Source organism: Nerophis lumbriciformis, linkage group LG26, assembly GCF_033978685.3.
Source record: "Nerophis lumbriciformis linkage group LG26, RoL_Nlum_v2.1, whole genome shotgun sequence".
Classification (NCBI taxonomy): Eukaryota; Metazoa; Chordata; class Actinopteri; order Syngnathiformes; family Syngnathidae; genus Nerophis; species Nerophis lumbriciformis.
In genome coordinates this window covers 1,345,001-1,360,197 of record NC_084573.2, presented here as the reverse complement: position 1 = coordinate 1,360,197, position 15,197 = coordinate 1,345,001, and the positions used below count along the sequence as shown (strand labels likewise).

Below are 15,197 nucleotides of genomic sequence, written 5' to 3'. Positions count from 1 at the left end.
AATACTAAGTGTAAGTACACACGTGAACTTAAAATACTAAGTGTAAGTACACAAGTGTACTTAAAATACTAAGTGTATGTGCATGAGTATACTCAAAATACTACGTGTATGTACATGAGTATACTCAAAATACTAAGTGTAAGTACACAAGTGTACTTACAATATTAAAGTTAAAGTTAAAGTTAAAGTAGCAATGATTGTCACACACACACTAGGTGTGGCCAGATTATTCTCTGCATTTGACCCATCACCCTTGATCACCCCCTGGGAGGTGAGGGGAGCAGTGGGCAGCAGCGGTGGCCGCGCCCGGGAATCATTTTTGGTGATTTAACCCCCAATTCCAAGCCTTGATGCTGAGTGCCAAGCAGGGAGATAATGGCTCCCATTTTTATAGTCTTTGGTATGACTCGGCCGGGGTTTGAACTCACAACCTACCCATCTCAGGGCGGACACTCTAACCACTAGGCCACTGAGTAGGTGAAACTTAAAATTAAGTGTAACTACATAAGTGTACGTAACATAATAAGTGTAAGTGGACAAGTGTACCTAAAATACTAAGTGTAAGTACAGGCGTGTACTCAAAATACCAAGTGTAAGTACACAAATGTACTCAAAATACTAAGTTTAAGTACACACGTGTACACACTAAGGTACTTAAAATACTAAGTGTATGTACACACGTGTACTCAAAATACTAAGTGTAAGTACACAAGTGTACTTAAAATACAAAGTGTAAGTGCACAAGTGTACTTAAAATACTAAGTGTAAGTACACAAGTGTACTTAAAATACTACGTGTAAGTACACAAGTGTACTTAAAATACTACGTGTAAGTACACAAGTGTACTTAAAATACTAAGTGTAAGTACACAAGTGTACTTAAAATAGTAAGTGTAAGTACACAAGTGTACTTAAAATACTAAGTGTAAGTACACAAGTGTACTTAAAATACTATGTGTAAGTACACAAGTGTACTTAAAATACTAAGTGTAAGTACACAAGTGTACTTAAAATACCAAGTGTACGTGCACAAGTGTACTTAAAATACTAAGTGTACGTACACAAGTGTACTTAAAATACTAAGTGTAAGTACACAAGTGTACTTAAAATACTAAGTGTAAGTACACAAGTGTACTTAAAATACCAAGTGTACGTGCACAAGTGTACTTAAAATACTAAGTGTACGTACACAAGTGTACTTAAAATTCTATGTGTAAGTACACAAGTGTACTTAAAATACTAAGTGTAAGTACACAAGTGTACTTAAAATACTAAGTGTACGTACACAAGTGTACTTAAAATACTAAGTGTACGTACACAAGTGTACTTAAAATACTAAGTCTAAGTACACAAGTGTACTTAAAATACCAAGTGTATGTACACAAGTGTACTTAAAATACTACGTGTAAGTACACAAGTGTACTTAAAATACTAAGTGTACGTACACAAGTGTACTTAAAATACTAAGTGTAAGTACACAAGTGTACTTAAAATACTAAGTGTAAGTACACAAGTGTACTTAAAATACTAAGTCTAAGTACACAAGTGTACTTAAAATACCAAGTGTACGTACACAAGTGTACTTAAAATACTAAGTGTATGTACACAAGTGTACTTAAAATACTAAGTGTAAGTACACAAGTGTACTTAAAATACTAAGTGTAAGTACAAAAGTGCCCCAATTGAGACCCAGCGAGTGTATAAAATGGAATTGACTTAAGCTCCTCCCCCTCCTTCCTGACCAATGGCCTTTGAGCAACAAGAAACAAGTCATGTGACTTCTTGGCTGGGATGGAAGGTCTTCTTAAATGAAAGTCTCCGCCTCCTCGCCAAGATCAAAGTCCCACAGGGTTACCTTCTCCTCCCCGCCCCTAACGAGGTGATGTTGGCGTCTCGTTGGTCCTCACAGCTTCTGGAAGCTTCCGACTCGTCCTCGGACTTTGTCCACGCGGAGGTCACGTGACCTCGCACGCCGCACTAACCTGTTGGCTGCGGCAAGTGGGCGGAGTCACGAGGGCCACGCATTAACGCTGACTTTTCTCAACGTGAGGAAGGAAGGAAGGAAATAGAAAGTGGAGAAGGTCAAAGAGCGCAGGGGGGGGGGGGGGGGGGGGCGGTTAACGGGAATCGAACAGCGGGAGAAAGGATTCATCTCCACGCAACCACAGGAGGCGGAGCTACACACTCGCTTGTTGATCCCCTCCACGTGTGTGTGTGTGTGTGTGTGTGTGTGTGTGTGTGTGTGTGTGTGTGTGTGTGTGTGTGTGTGTGTGTGTGTGTGTGTGTGTGTGAAGGAGGAGGAAGGACATATAAGAAGGGAATGAGGAAGGAGGAAACAAAGGGAGGAAAAAAGAAAAAGGAAGGAAAGGAAGGAAATTACGGAAGAAAGGAAGGAAGAAGAGAGGGAGTAAATGAAGGAAGAGAAAGAGGACAGAAAGACAGGGACTGAAGGAAAAGACAGAGGAAATGAAGGAAGGATAGAAGGGCAAAGGAAACGAAGGAGACAGAAAATAAATAATGATGAAAAGGAAAGAAGAACAAAGAAAAGAAAGGGAAAAAAGAAGGAAGAGAAAAGGAAAGACAAAAAGGAATGAAGACATGTTGAAAGAAAAGAAGGAGGAAATGAAGGAGGGGAAAGAGGAAGGAAGGAAGGATATAAGGACAAGAAAGGGAAAAGGAAGAGAAAGAAAACATAAGTAAAGCAATAATTGAGAGAGAGAAAGAAGGAAGTGAAGGAAGGACAGGAAGACAGGAAATGAAGGAAGAGAAAGAGGGAAGAAGGAAGGAGAGAAGGTGAAACAAGAGGAAGGAATAATCACAGGAAATAAAAAGGAAAGAAGTAAAAGTCAATGAAAGAATAAAAAAAGAAGGGAAAGACTAAAGAAAAACAGAAAGAAAAGAGGGAGTTAATGAAGGAAGAGAAATAAGACAAAGGGGAGGACAAAATGAAGGAAAGGAAGGAAGAAATGAAGGAATGGAAAGATGAAAGAAGTGAGGACAAAGGGAAGGAAAAACGAAGGACGAATATAACGATAAGAAAGAGGGGAAAAGAAGAGAAAGACAAAATAAGTAAAGCAATAATTGAGAGAGAGAAAGAAGGAAGTGAATGAAGGACAGGAAGATAGGAAAAGAAAGAGGGAAGAAGGAAGGAGAGAAGGTGAAACAAGAGGAAGGAATAATCACAGGAAATAAAAAGGAAATAAATAAAAGTCAATGAAAGAATAAAAAAAGGAAGGGGAAGACTAAAGAAAGAAAGAAAGAAAGACAAGAGGGAGTAAATGAAGGAAGAGAAATGGGAGAAAAGGGAGGACAAAATGAAGGAAAAGAAGGAAGAAATGAAGGAAGAGAAAGGGGGGGACAACATGAAGGAAGAAACAAAGGAAAGGAAAGAGGAAAGAAAAAGAAAGTAAAAAAAAAACGAAGGAAGGGAAAGATGAAAGAAAGGAAGTAAGAAAAGAAGGAAGGAAAAAGAACAAAATAACTGGAAATGAAAAAGAAAAGAGGAAAAGAGAAGAAAGAAGGAGGAAATAAAGGAAGAGAAGATGGAAGGAAAGAAGAATAAATGGAAGGGAACAACGTAAAAAAGAAGAACAGAAAGAGGAAATAAATGAAGGAAGGGAAGAAGAAAAGAAGTAAGGAAAGGAAGAAGGAAATGAAGGAAGGTAAACACCAACAAGGAAGAAAGGAAAGAGGAAATAAATGAAGGAAGGAAAAGAGGACAGAAGGAAATGAAGGAAGAGAAAGAAGATCAAAGAAAAGGAAGGAAAACAGGAAGGAGGAAATGTGTGTACTATTTCAAAATAGTGTGTACTATTAGTGTGTACTATTTCAAAATATTGTGTACTATTAGTGTGTACTATTTCAAAATATCGTGTACTATTAGTGTGTACTATTTCAAAATATTGTGTACTATTAGTGTGTACTATTTCAAAATATCGTGTACTATTAGTGTGTACTATTTCAAAATATTGTGTACTATTAGTGTGTACAAAGTGTAAAATAGTGTGTACTATTAGTGTGCACAAAGTGTAAAATAGTGTGTACTGTTAGTGTGTACTATTTCAAAATATTGTGTACTATTAGTGTGTACTATTTCAAAATATTGTGTACTATTAGTGTGTACTATTTCAAAATATTGTGTACTATTAGTGTGTACAAAGTGTAAAATAGTGTGTACTATTAGTGTGTACAAAGTGTAAAATAGTGTGTACTATTAGTGTGCACAAAGTATAAAATATTGTGTACTATTAGTGTGTACTATTTCAAAATAGTGTGTACAATGTGTAAAATAGTGTGTACTATTAGTGTGTACAAAGTGTAAAATAGTGTGTACTATTAGTGTGCACAAAGTATAAAATAGTGTGTACTATTAGTGTGTACTATTTCAAAATAGTGTGTACTATTAGTGTGTACTATTTCAAAATATTGTGTACTATTAGTGTGTACTATTTCAAAATATTGTGTACTATTAGTGTGTACAAAGTGTAAAATAGTGTGTAATATTAGTGTGTACAAAGGGTAAAATAGTGTGTACTATTAGTGTGTACAAAATGTAAAATAGTGTGTACTATTAGTGTGTACAAAGTGTAAAATAGTGTGTACTATTAGTGTGTACAAAGTGTAAAATAGTGTGTACTATTAGTGTGTACAAAGTGTAAAATAGTGTGTACTATTAGTGTGTACAAAGTGTAAAATAGTGTGTACTATTAGTGTGTACAAAGTGTAAAATAGTGTGTACTTTTAATGTGTACAAAGTGCAAAATAGTGTGTACTATTAGTGTGTACAAAGTGCAAAATAGTGTGTACTATTAGTGTGTACAAAGTGTAAAATAGTGTGTACTATTAGTGTGTACAAAGTGTAAAATAGTGTGTACTATTAGTGTGTACAAAGTATAAAATAGTGTGTACTATTAATGTGCACAAAGTATAAAATAGTGTGTACTATTAGTGTGTACAAAGTGTACAATAGTGTGTACTATTAGTGTGCAGAGTATTTAAAAGAGGTTCGTAAAGTCTTCATCTTCATCCTGTGGCGACACACACACACACACACACACACACACACACACACACACACACACACACACACACACACACACACACACACACACACACGCACACACACACGCCGGGGGGGGGGGGGGGGGGGGGGGTGCTATCTTAACAGAGCGCTAATTCAATTAAGAGGTAGGTTAGCTGGGGGGGAGGAGCTTGTGTGTGTGTGTGTGTGTGTGTGTGTGTGCGTGTGTGTGTGTGTGTGTGTGTGTGTGTGTGTGTGTGTGATGAAAGAAGACGGCATAATAAAATATAAAAAATGTGATAGCATGTCTACATTTTGCAGGGGTTAGCGACATGCTAACTGGGAGTTTCAAGGCTAAGTCCCGCCCCCAGACTGGATCAGGTGACATGTGACCACGCCCACAGCGAGGCTCATTTGCATATGCTTTAAAAGCTGTTGCTAGGCTAATCAGACCATGCTAGCTGATTAGCGTCCCGTTAGCGTGGGATCCTGCGCCATTTAGCCTACTATTAATCATCAACTTTGTTTTGGAGGGTGAGAATAATAGTTTTGTTTGTTTCTTCGTCTTAAAGCCTGTTTCTTTCTCTATGGCTCTCATTAAAAGGAATATTACTTCAAAAGTAATAGTACATAGAAAGTAATAATGCATCAAAAGTAATATTATGTAAAAAGTAATAGTATATAAAAAGAAATAGTACATTAAAAGTATTACATTAAAAGTAATAATACGTATAAAGTAATATTACGTAAAAAGTATTAATACTTAAAAATAATAATAAATAAAAAGTAATAATGAATTAAAAGTATTACATTAAAAGTAATAAGAGGTAAAAAGTAATATTACGTAAAAAGTAATATGTTAAAAGTAATATTACGTCAAAAGTAATAATACATTAAAAGTAGTAATACTTATAAAATAATAATAAATAAAAAGTATTACATTAAAAGCAATAATACATATAAAGTAATATTTAATAAAAAGTATTAATGTATTAATAGAAATATTACGTAAAAAGTAATAGTACATAAAAAGTATTACATTAAAGGTGATAATACGTATAAAGTAATAGTACATAAAAAGTAATAATACATTAAAAGTATTACATTAAAAGTAATAATATTGCGTAAAAAGTATTAACACAGTCAAAGTAATAATACTTATAAAGTTACAATAAATAAAAAGTAATATAACATTAAAAGTATTACATTAAAAGTAATAATACATTAAAAGTATTACATTAAAAGTAAAACTACATATAAATGAATATTAGGTAAAAAGCAATTATACATTAAAAGTATTACATTAACAGTAATAATACTTATAAGTAATATTAAGTAAAAAGTAATAATACATTAAAAGTAATAATATGCATTAAGTAATATTACGTAAAAAGTATTAACACAGTCAAAGTAATAATATTTATAAAGTTATAATAAATAAAAAGTAATAAAACATTAAAAGTATTGCATTAAAAGTAAAAATACATATAAATTAACATTAGGTAAAAAGTAATTATACATTAAAAGTATTACATTAACAGTAATAATACTTATAAGTAATATTAAGTAAAAAGTAATAATACATTAAAAGTATTACATTAAAAGTAATAATACGTATTAAGTAATATTACGTAAAAAGTATTAACACAGTCAAAGTAATAATACTTATACCTTTATAATAAATAAAAAGTATTAATACATTAAAAGTATTACATTAAAAGTAATATGTATAAAATAATATTACGTAAAAAGTATTAATACACTAAGAGTAATAATACTTCTAAAGTTATAATAAATAAAAAGTAATACAACACTAAAAGTATTACATTAAAAGTAATAATATGTATAAAGTAATATTACGTAAAAAGTGATAATTCATTAAAGGTAATATTACGTAAAAAGTAAAATTACATAAAAAGTAAGAATGCATTAAAAGTATTTCATTAAAAATAATAATACATATAAAGTAATATTACGTAAAAAGTAATAATACATTAAAAGTAATATTACGTAAAAAGCAAAAGTACATAAAAAGTAATAATACCATAAAAGTATTTCATTAAAAGTATCACGTAAAAGTAATAATAAAAAATAATAATAAATAGAGAGTAATAAATAGAAAGTAAAAATAAATACAAAGTAATAATAAATAAATAGTAATAATAAATAAAAAGTAATAATAAATACAAAGTAATAATACATACAAAGTAATAATAAATAAAAAGCAAAAATAAATACAAAGTAATAATAAATAAACAGTAACAAAGCAAACATTGTTTATTTAGATATTTATTTTATTCATTTATTATTGTATTTATTTATTGTTTTACTTGTCAAGCATTACTGCAAACCTAATCCATATTTATTCCATGGCATGTATTTATTAATTAATTAATTAATTTATGTATTTATTCATGTATTTATTTATTTGTTTTTTTATTTATTCATTTACGTATTCATTTATTTCGTTGGTTTGTCCTTTTATCACGCCATGGCTTTTCTTTATTCATTTATTTGATTAAAACGTATTAAATTTGTATTAATTCATTAAATATTTAACTAATAGTAAAAAATACAATTATCAACTACAAACACATGCAATAATTGATGAAGTTATTTATTTAACACCTGTATTATGTATTATTCTATTTATATATTTACCTTTTTATTCGCTCATTTAATTTAATTTTTATTAATTGATTATTTATTTTATTTATTTATTAATTGATGTATTTATTGTTGCCTTATCAATATTTTTTTTTTACTACCGCTGAAAAATAATCCACTATCACTCCATAGCATTTATTTTGTATTATTTTTCTATTTTAATATAATTAATGAATAATCAATTAGTTATTTATTTTGTTTGTGCAGTATCTCATGTATTTATTGATCAGTACCTCAGCAAAATGATCCACCGCACGACCAAAGAAAACTGCAAAAGGCCTCACTTTGATAAAGAAGGTGAGAAACACTGAAAGTGAGGACTTTGACGTGTTAGCTCAGCTAGCTTAGCAACCACGGAGCTACATTTTTCATTTTCTAATGCAGCAAAATGTATCAAAGCGGCCTTCGTGTTCAGGCCTAAGACTGCGCGAGAGGCGGGACATTGGGGAAGAGGCCCCGCCTACCTTGAAGCTGGCCAGCTGTGCGGAGGCGGCGGTGTCGCGGCGAAGGCAGGAGTTGAAGATGAGGAGCTCGGTGTGTCGCAGCCACGCCTTCAGCTCCTTGATGCGCGCCTGCAGCTGCTCCAACATGGCCGTGCTGAGCGGGTCCGCCGCCGCCGCCGCAGCGGGGCATTCATCGGCCGGGGAGCGCCGGCTCTGCGGCTGGCCGGACCCGGAGTGACCGGAGAGAATGTTCTGCAAGCAGAGAGGCGGCGTCGTGGCAAAATAAAAAAAATGGCCGCGTAACATGTTAGCATGCTAACGTAGAAAAAGCTAGCATACTTGTAAATTGGTGCCGAGTATCAAAAGCCGGGATTTTAAGGTTTAAACTAACATAATTAGCAACAACGCTAGCATAAAAGGTTAGCATGCTAACATAGAAAAGGTTAGCATATTCCTAGGTTTGTGCCAAGTATCAAAAGCTATCATTTGTAGGTTTAAAAAAATAAATTAGCAACAATGCTCGCATAAAAAGTTAGCATGCTAACACAGAAAAAGTTAGCATAATTCTAAGTTGGTGCCAAGTACCACAAGTCGCAATTTGTAGGTTTAAACAAACACAATTAGCAACAATGCTCGCGTAAAACGTTAGCATGCTAACGTGGAAAAAGTTAGCATAATTCTAAGTTGGTGCCAAGTATCAAAAACCGTGATTTTAAGGTTTAAACGAACATAATTAGCAACAACGCTAGCATAAAAGGTTAGCATGCTAACATAGAAACGGTCAGCATATTCCTAAGTTTGTGCCAAGTATCAAAAGATATCATTTGTAGGTTTAAACAAACAAAATTAGCAACAACGCTAGCATAAAAGGTTAGCATTCTAACATAGAAAAAGTTAGCATATTTCTAAGTTTGTGCCAAGTATCACAAGCCGCAATTTGTAGGTTTAAACAAACAAAAATAGCAACAATGCTCGCGTAACACGTTAGCATGCTAACGTAGAAAAAGTTAGCATACTTCTAAATTGGTGCCGAGTATCAAAAGCTATCATTTGTAGGTTTAAACGAACATCATTAGCAACAACGCTAGCATAAAACATTAACATGCTAACATAGAAAAGGTTAGCATAATTCTAAGTTTGTGCCAAGTATCAAAAGCTATCATTTGTAGGTTTAAACAAACAAAATTAGCAACAATGCTCGAATAAAAAGTTAGCATGCTAACAAAGAAAAGGTTAGCATAATTCTAAGTTGGTGCCAAGTATCACAAGCCATAATTGGTAGGTTTAAACAAACACAATTAGCAACAATGCTCGCGTAACACGTTAGCATGCTAACATAGAAAAAGTTAGCATACTTCTAAATTGGTGCCCAGTATCAAAAGCCGGGAGTTTAAGGTTCAAACGAACATAATTAGCAACAACGCTAGCATAAAAGGTTAGCATGCTAACATAGAAAAGGTTAGCATATTCCTAAGTTTGTGCCAAGTATCAAAAGCTATCATTTGTAGGTTTAAACAAACACAATTAGCAACAATGCTCGCGTAAAACGTTAGCACGCTAACGTGGAGAAAGTTAGCATAATTCTAAGTTGGTGCCAAGTATCAAAAACCGTGATTTTAAGGTTTAAACGAACATAATTAGCAACAACGCTAGCATATAAGGTTAGCATTCTAACATAGAAAAAGTTAGCACATTTCTAAGTTTGTGCCAAGTATCACAAGCTATCATTTGTAGGTTTAAACAAACAAAATTAGCAACAATGCTCGCGTAACACGTTAGCATGCTAAGGTGGAAAAAGTTAGCATACTTCTAAATTGGTGCCGAGTATCAAAAGCCGGGATTTTAAGGTTTAAACGAACATAATTAGCAACAACGCTAGCATAAAAGGTTAGCATTCAAACATAGAAAAGGCTAGCATATTTCTAAGTTTGTGCCAAGTATCAAAAGCTATCATTTGTAGGTTTAAACAAACAAAATTAGCAACAATGCTCGCGTAAAACATTAGCAGGCGAACATAAAAAAAGTTAGCACAATTCTAAATTGGTACCAAGTATCACAAGCTATAATTTGTAGGTTTAAACAGACAAAATTAGCAACAATGCTCGCGTAAAACGTTTGCATGCTAACGTACAAAAAGTTAGCATAATTCTAAGTTGGTGCCGAGTATCAAAAACCGTGATTTTAAGGTTTAAACGAACATAATTAGCAACAACGCTAGCATAAAAGGTTAGCATGCTAACATAGAAAAGGTCAGCATATTCCTAAGTTTGTGCCAAGTATCAAAAGCTATCATTTGTAGGTTTAAACAAACACAATTAGCAACAATGCTCGCGTAAAACGTTAGCATGCTAACATAGAAAAGGTTAACATATTTCTAAGTTTGTGCCAAGTATCAAAAGCTATCATTTGTAGGTTTAAAAAACTAAATTAGCAACAATGCTCGCATAAAAAGTTAGCATGCTAACAAAGAAAAGGTTAGCATAATTCTAAGTTGGTGCCAAGTATGACAAGTCGCAATTTGTAGGTTTAAACAAACTAAATTAGCAACAATGCTCGCGTAACACGTTAGCATGCTAACATAGAAAAAGTTAGCATACTTCTAAATTGGTGCCGAGTATCAAAATCCGGGATTTTAAGGTTCAAACGAACATAACTAGCAACAACGCTAGCATAAAACATTAGCATACTAACATAGAAAAGGTTAGCATAATTCTAAGTTTGTGCCAAGTATCAAAAGCTATCATTTGTAGGTTTGAACAAACACAATTAGCAACAATGCTCGCGTAAAACGTTAGCATGCTAACGTAGAAAAAGATAGCATACTTCTAAATTGGTGCCGAGTATCAAAATCCGTGATTTTAAGGTTTAAACGAAAATAATTAGCAACAACGCTAGCATAAAAGGTTAGCATGCTAACATAGAAAAGGTCAGCTTATTCATAAGTTTGTGCCAAGTCTCAAAAGCTATCATTTGTAGGTTTAAACAAACAAAATTAGCAACAATGCTCGCGTAACACGTTAGCATGCTAACGTATAAAAAGTTAGCATACTTCTAAATTGGTGCCGAGTATCAAAATCCGGGATTTTAAGGTTTAAACAAACATAATTAGCAACAACGCTAGCATAAAAGGTTAACATGCTAACAGAGAAAAGGTCAGCATATTCCTAAATTTGTGCCAAGTATCACAAGCCATAATTTTTAGGTTTAAACAAACACAATTAGCAACAATGCTCGCGTAACACATTAGCATGCTAACATAGAAAAAGTTAGCATACTTCTAAATTGGTGCAGAGTATCAAAATCTGGGATTTTAAGGTTTAAACGAACATAATTAGCAACAACGCTAGCATAAAACATTAGCATGCTAACATAGAAAAGGTTAGCATAATTCTAAGTTTGTGCCAAGTATCAAAAACTATCATTTGTAGGTTTAAACAAACACAATTAGCAACAATGCTCGCGTAAAATGTTATCATGCTAACGTAGAAAAAGTTAGCATAATTCTAAGTTGGTGCCAAGTATGACAAGCCACAATTTGTAGGTTTAAACAAACATATTTAGCAACAACGCTAGCATAAAACGTTAGCATGCTAACATAGAAAAAGTTAGCATATTTCTAAGTTTGTGCCAAGTATCAAAAGCTATCATTTGTAGGTTTAAACAAACAAAATTAGCAACAATGCTCACGTAAAACGTTAGCATGCTAGCGTAGAAAAAGTTAGCATAATTTAGCGCATTAGCGTATTAGCATCATTAGTGTTAGCAAACACTAATAGTGAGGGAAAATAATTGCTTTAAAGGAAAGATTTTAAGATGAAAAGTTGCTGTTTGCCTAATTAGCATAGCGGGTCAAAGGTCGCCAGCGTGGAAAGATCATGTGACCTGGCGAGGCGAGGCGAGGACTGGAAGGCGTCTTCACTTTCTTGATTAATTCCGGCAACAGCTGGCGGCGCCTCATCAGGACGATGAAAGGCGGCGACGTGACTTTGTTCCCGGGAAGAAACAAAAACTCTCCTGTCGACCGCGCTCGGCGTCGCCGCGAACGCCATCTGTGAGCGTCTCATCTCAACAACACCCGCCACCCCTCCCCCCAAACCCCCCACACGTCCCCGATCACCATCTCGACGTTAGCGGAAGCGTGCGAGCGCTCCGACACGTGTAAGTGCCTCTTTCCCGCCGCATTCCATCTCGGAGAATTGAACGTTAGCGGCAGACGGGGCGTCGCTCTTCCGCCGCGGCGAGCAGGCTGTGATTAAACTTCACGCTAGGGCCACTGCCAGGGGACAGATGCATGCTGGGAAGCGGAAGGGAAGCCATACCGTTGGAAAAAGGTTTGACGCTAAACTCAACCTCGGAAAGTGTTCATATATAACATTAGAAAGTTAGCATACTTCTAAGATGGTGCCAAGTATCAAAAGTTAGGATTTTTAGGTTTAAACGAAGAAAATTAGCAATGAAGCTAGCATAAAACGTTAGCATGCTAACATAGAAAAAGATAGCATACTTCTAAGATGGTGCCAAGTATGGGAAGCCAAGATTTTAAGGTTTAAACGAACAAAATTAGCAACGAAGCTAGCATAAAACTTTAGCATGCTAACATATAAAAAGTTAGCATTAGTCTAAGATGGTGCCAAGTATCAAAAGTTAGGATTTTAAGGTTTAAACGAACAAAATTAGCAACGAAGCTAGCATAAAACTTTAGCATGCTAACAGAAAAAGATAGCATACTTCTAAGATTGTGCCAAGTATCAAAAGTTAGGATTTTAAGGTTTAAACGAACAAAATTAGCAACGAAGCTAGCATAAAACGTTAGCATGCTAACATAAAAAAAGATAGCATACTTCTAAGATGGTACAAAGTATCAAAAGTTAGGATTTTAAGGTTTAAACGAACAAAACTAGCGACAATGATAGCATAAAAGGTTAGCATGCTAACATAGAAAAAGTTAGCACACTTCTAAGATGGTGCCAAGTATCAAAAGTTAGGATTTTTAGGTTTAAACGAACAAAATTAGCAACGAAGCTAGCAAAAAAAGGTTAGCATGCTAACATAGAAAAAGTTAGCATACTTCTAAGATGGTGCCAAGTATTAAAAGTTAGGATTTTTAGGTTTAAACAAACAAAATTAGCTACAAAGCTAGCATAAAACTTTAGCATGCTAACATAGAAAAGATAGCATACTTCTAAGATGGTGCCAAGTATCAAAAGTTAGGATTTGTAGGTTTAAACAAACAAAATTAGCTACGAAGCTAGCATAAAACTTTAGCATGCTAACAGAAAAGATAGCATACTTCTAAGATGGTGCCAAGTATCAAAAGTTAGGATTTTTAGGTTTAAACGAACAAAATTAGCAACAATGCTAGCATAAAACGTTAGCATGCTAACAGAGAAAAGATAGCATACTTCTAAGATGGTGCCAAGTATTGGAAGCTAGGATTTTTAGGTTTAAACAAACAAAATTAGCAACAATGATAGCATAAAACTTTAGCATGCTAACATAGAAAAAGTTAGCATTAGTCTAAGATGGTGCCAAGTATCAAAAGTTAGGATTTTAAGGTTTAAACGAATAAAATTAGCGACAAAGCTAGCATAAAACTTTAGCATGCTAACATAGAAAAAGATAGCATTAGTCTAAGATGGTGCCAAGTATCAAAAGTTAGGATTTTAAGGTTTAAACGAACAAAATTAGCAACAATGCTAGCATAAAAGGTTAGCATGCTAACATAGAAAAAGATAGCATACTTCTAAGATGGTGCCAAGTATCAAAAGTTAGGATTTTTAGGTTTAAACAAACAAAATTAGCTACGAAGCTAGCATAAAACTTTAGCATGCTAACATAAAAAGATAGCATACTTCTAAGATGGTGCCAAGTATCAAAAGTTAGGATTTTAAGGTTTAAATGAACAAAATTAGCAACAATACTAGCATAAAACATTAGCATGCTAACATAGAAAAGTTAGCATACTTCTAAGATGGTGCCAAGTATCAAAAGTTAGGATTTTTAGGTTTAAACAAACAAAATTAGCAACGAAGCTAGCATAAAAGGTTAGCATGCTAACATAGAAAAGTTAGCATACTTCTAAGATGGTGCCAAGTATCAAAAGTTAGGATTTTAAGGTTTAAACTAACAAAATTAGCTACGAAGCTAGCATAAAACTTTAGCATGCTAACAGAAAAAGATAGCATACTTCTAAGATGGTGCCAAGTATTGGAAGCCAAGATTTTAAGGTTTAAACGAACAAAATTAGCAACAATGCTAGCATAAAAGGTTAGCAAGCTAACATAGAAAAAGTTAGCATACTTCTAAGATGGTGCCAAGTATCAAAAGTTAGGATTTTAAGGTTTAAACGAACAAAATTAGCTATGAAGCTAGCATAAAACTTTAGCATGCTAACAGAAAAAGATAGCATCCTTCTAAGATGGTGCCAAGTATTGTAAGCCAAGATTTTAAGGTTTAAACGAACAAAATTAGCAACAATGCTAGCATAAAAGGTTAGCATGCTAACATAGAAAAGATAGCATACTTCTAAGATGGTGCCAAGTATCAAAAGTTAGGATTTTAAGGTTTAAACGAACAAAATTAGCAACGAAGCTAGCATTAAACGTTAGCATGCTAACATAGAAAAAGATAGCATACTTCTAAGATGGTGCCAAGTATCAAAAGTTAGGATTTTAAGGTTCAAACGAACAAAATTAGCAACAATGCTAGCATAAAACGTTAGCATGCTAACATAGAAAAAGATAGCATACTTCTAAGATGGTGCCAAGTATCAAAAGTTAGGATTTTTAGGTTTAAATGAACAAAATTAGCGACAAAGCTAGCATAAAACTAGCATAAAACTAGGATTTTTATGTTTAAACGAACAAAAGGAGCGACAAAGCTAGCATAAAACTAGCATAAAGCTAGCATAAAAAGCTAGCATAAAATTAGCGACAAAGCTAGCATAAAACTTTAGCATGCTAACATAGAAAAAGTTAGCATAAAAAATCTAGCATAAAAAAGCTAGCATAAAAAAGCTAGCATAAAGCTAGCATAAAAAAGCTAGCATAAAGCTAGCTTAAAGCTAGC

The 15,197-nt window shown here is 33.8% G+C and overlaps 1 protein-coding gene across 1 annotated transcript in view; it reads right to left on the bottom strand.

The window, feature by feature from the left end:
- Nucleotides 1–15,197, bottom strand: part of LOC133624079 (A-kinase anchor protein 6-like) — a 76,895-nt gene that overhangs the window by 28,721 nt on the left and 32,977 nt on the right. Inside the window, exon 4 of the mRNA XM_061987688.1 lies at nt 8,151–8,381. Within this exon, the coding sequence (XP_061843672.1) occupies nt 8,151–8,381 (231 nt within the window). The remainder of the gene's footprint in view (nt 1–8,150; nt 8,382–15,197) is intronic.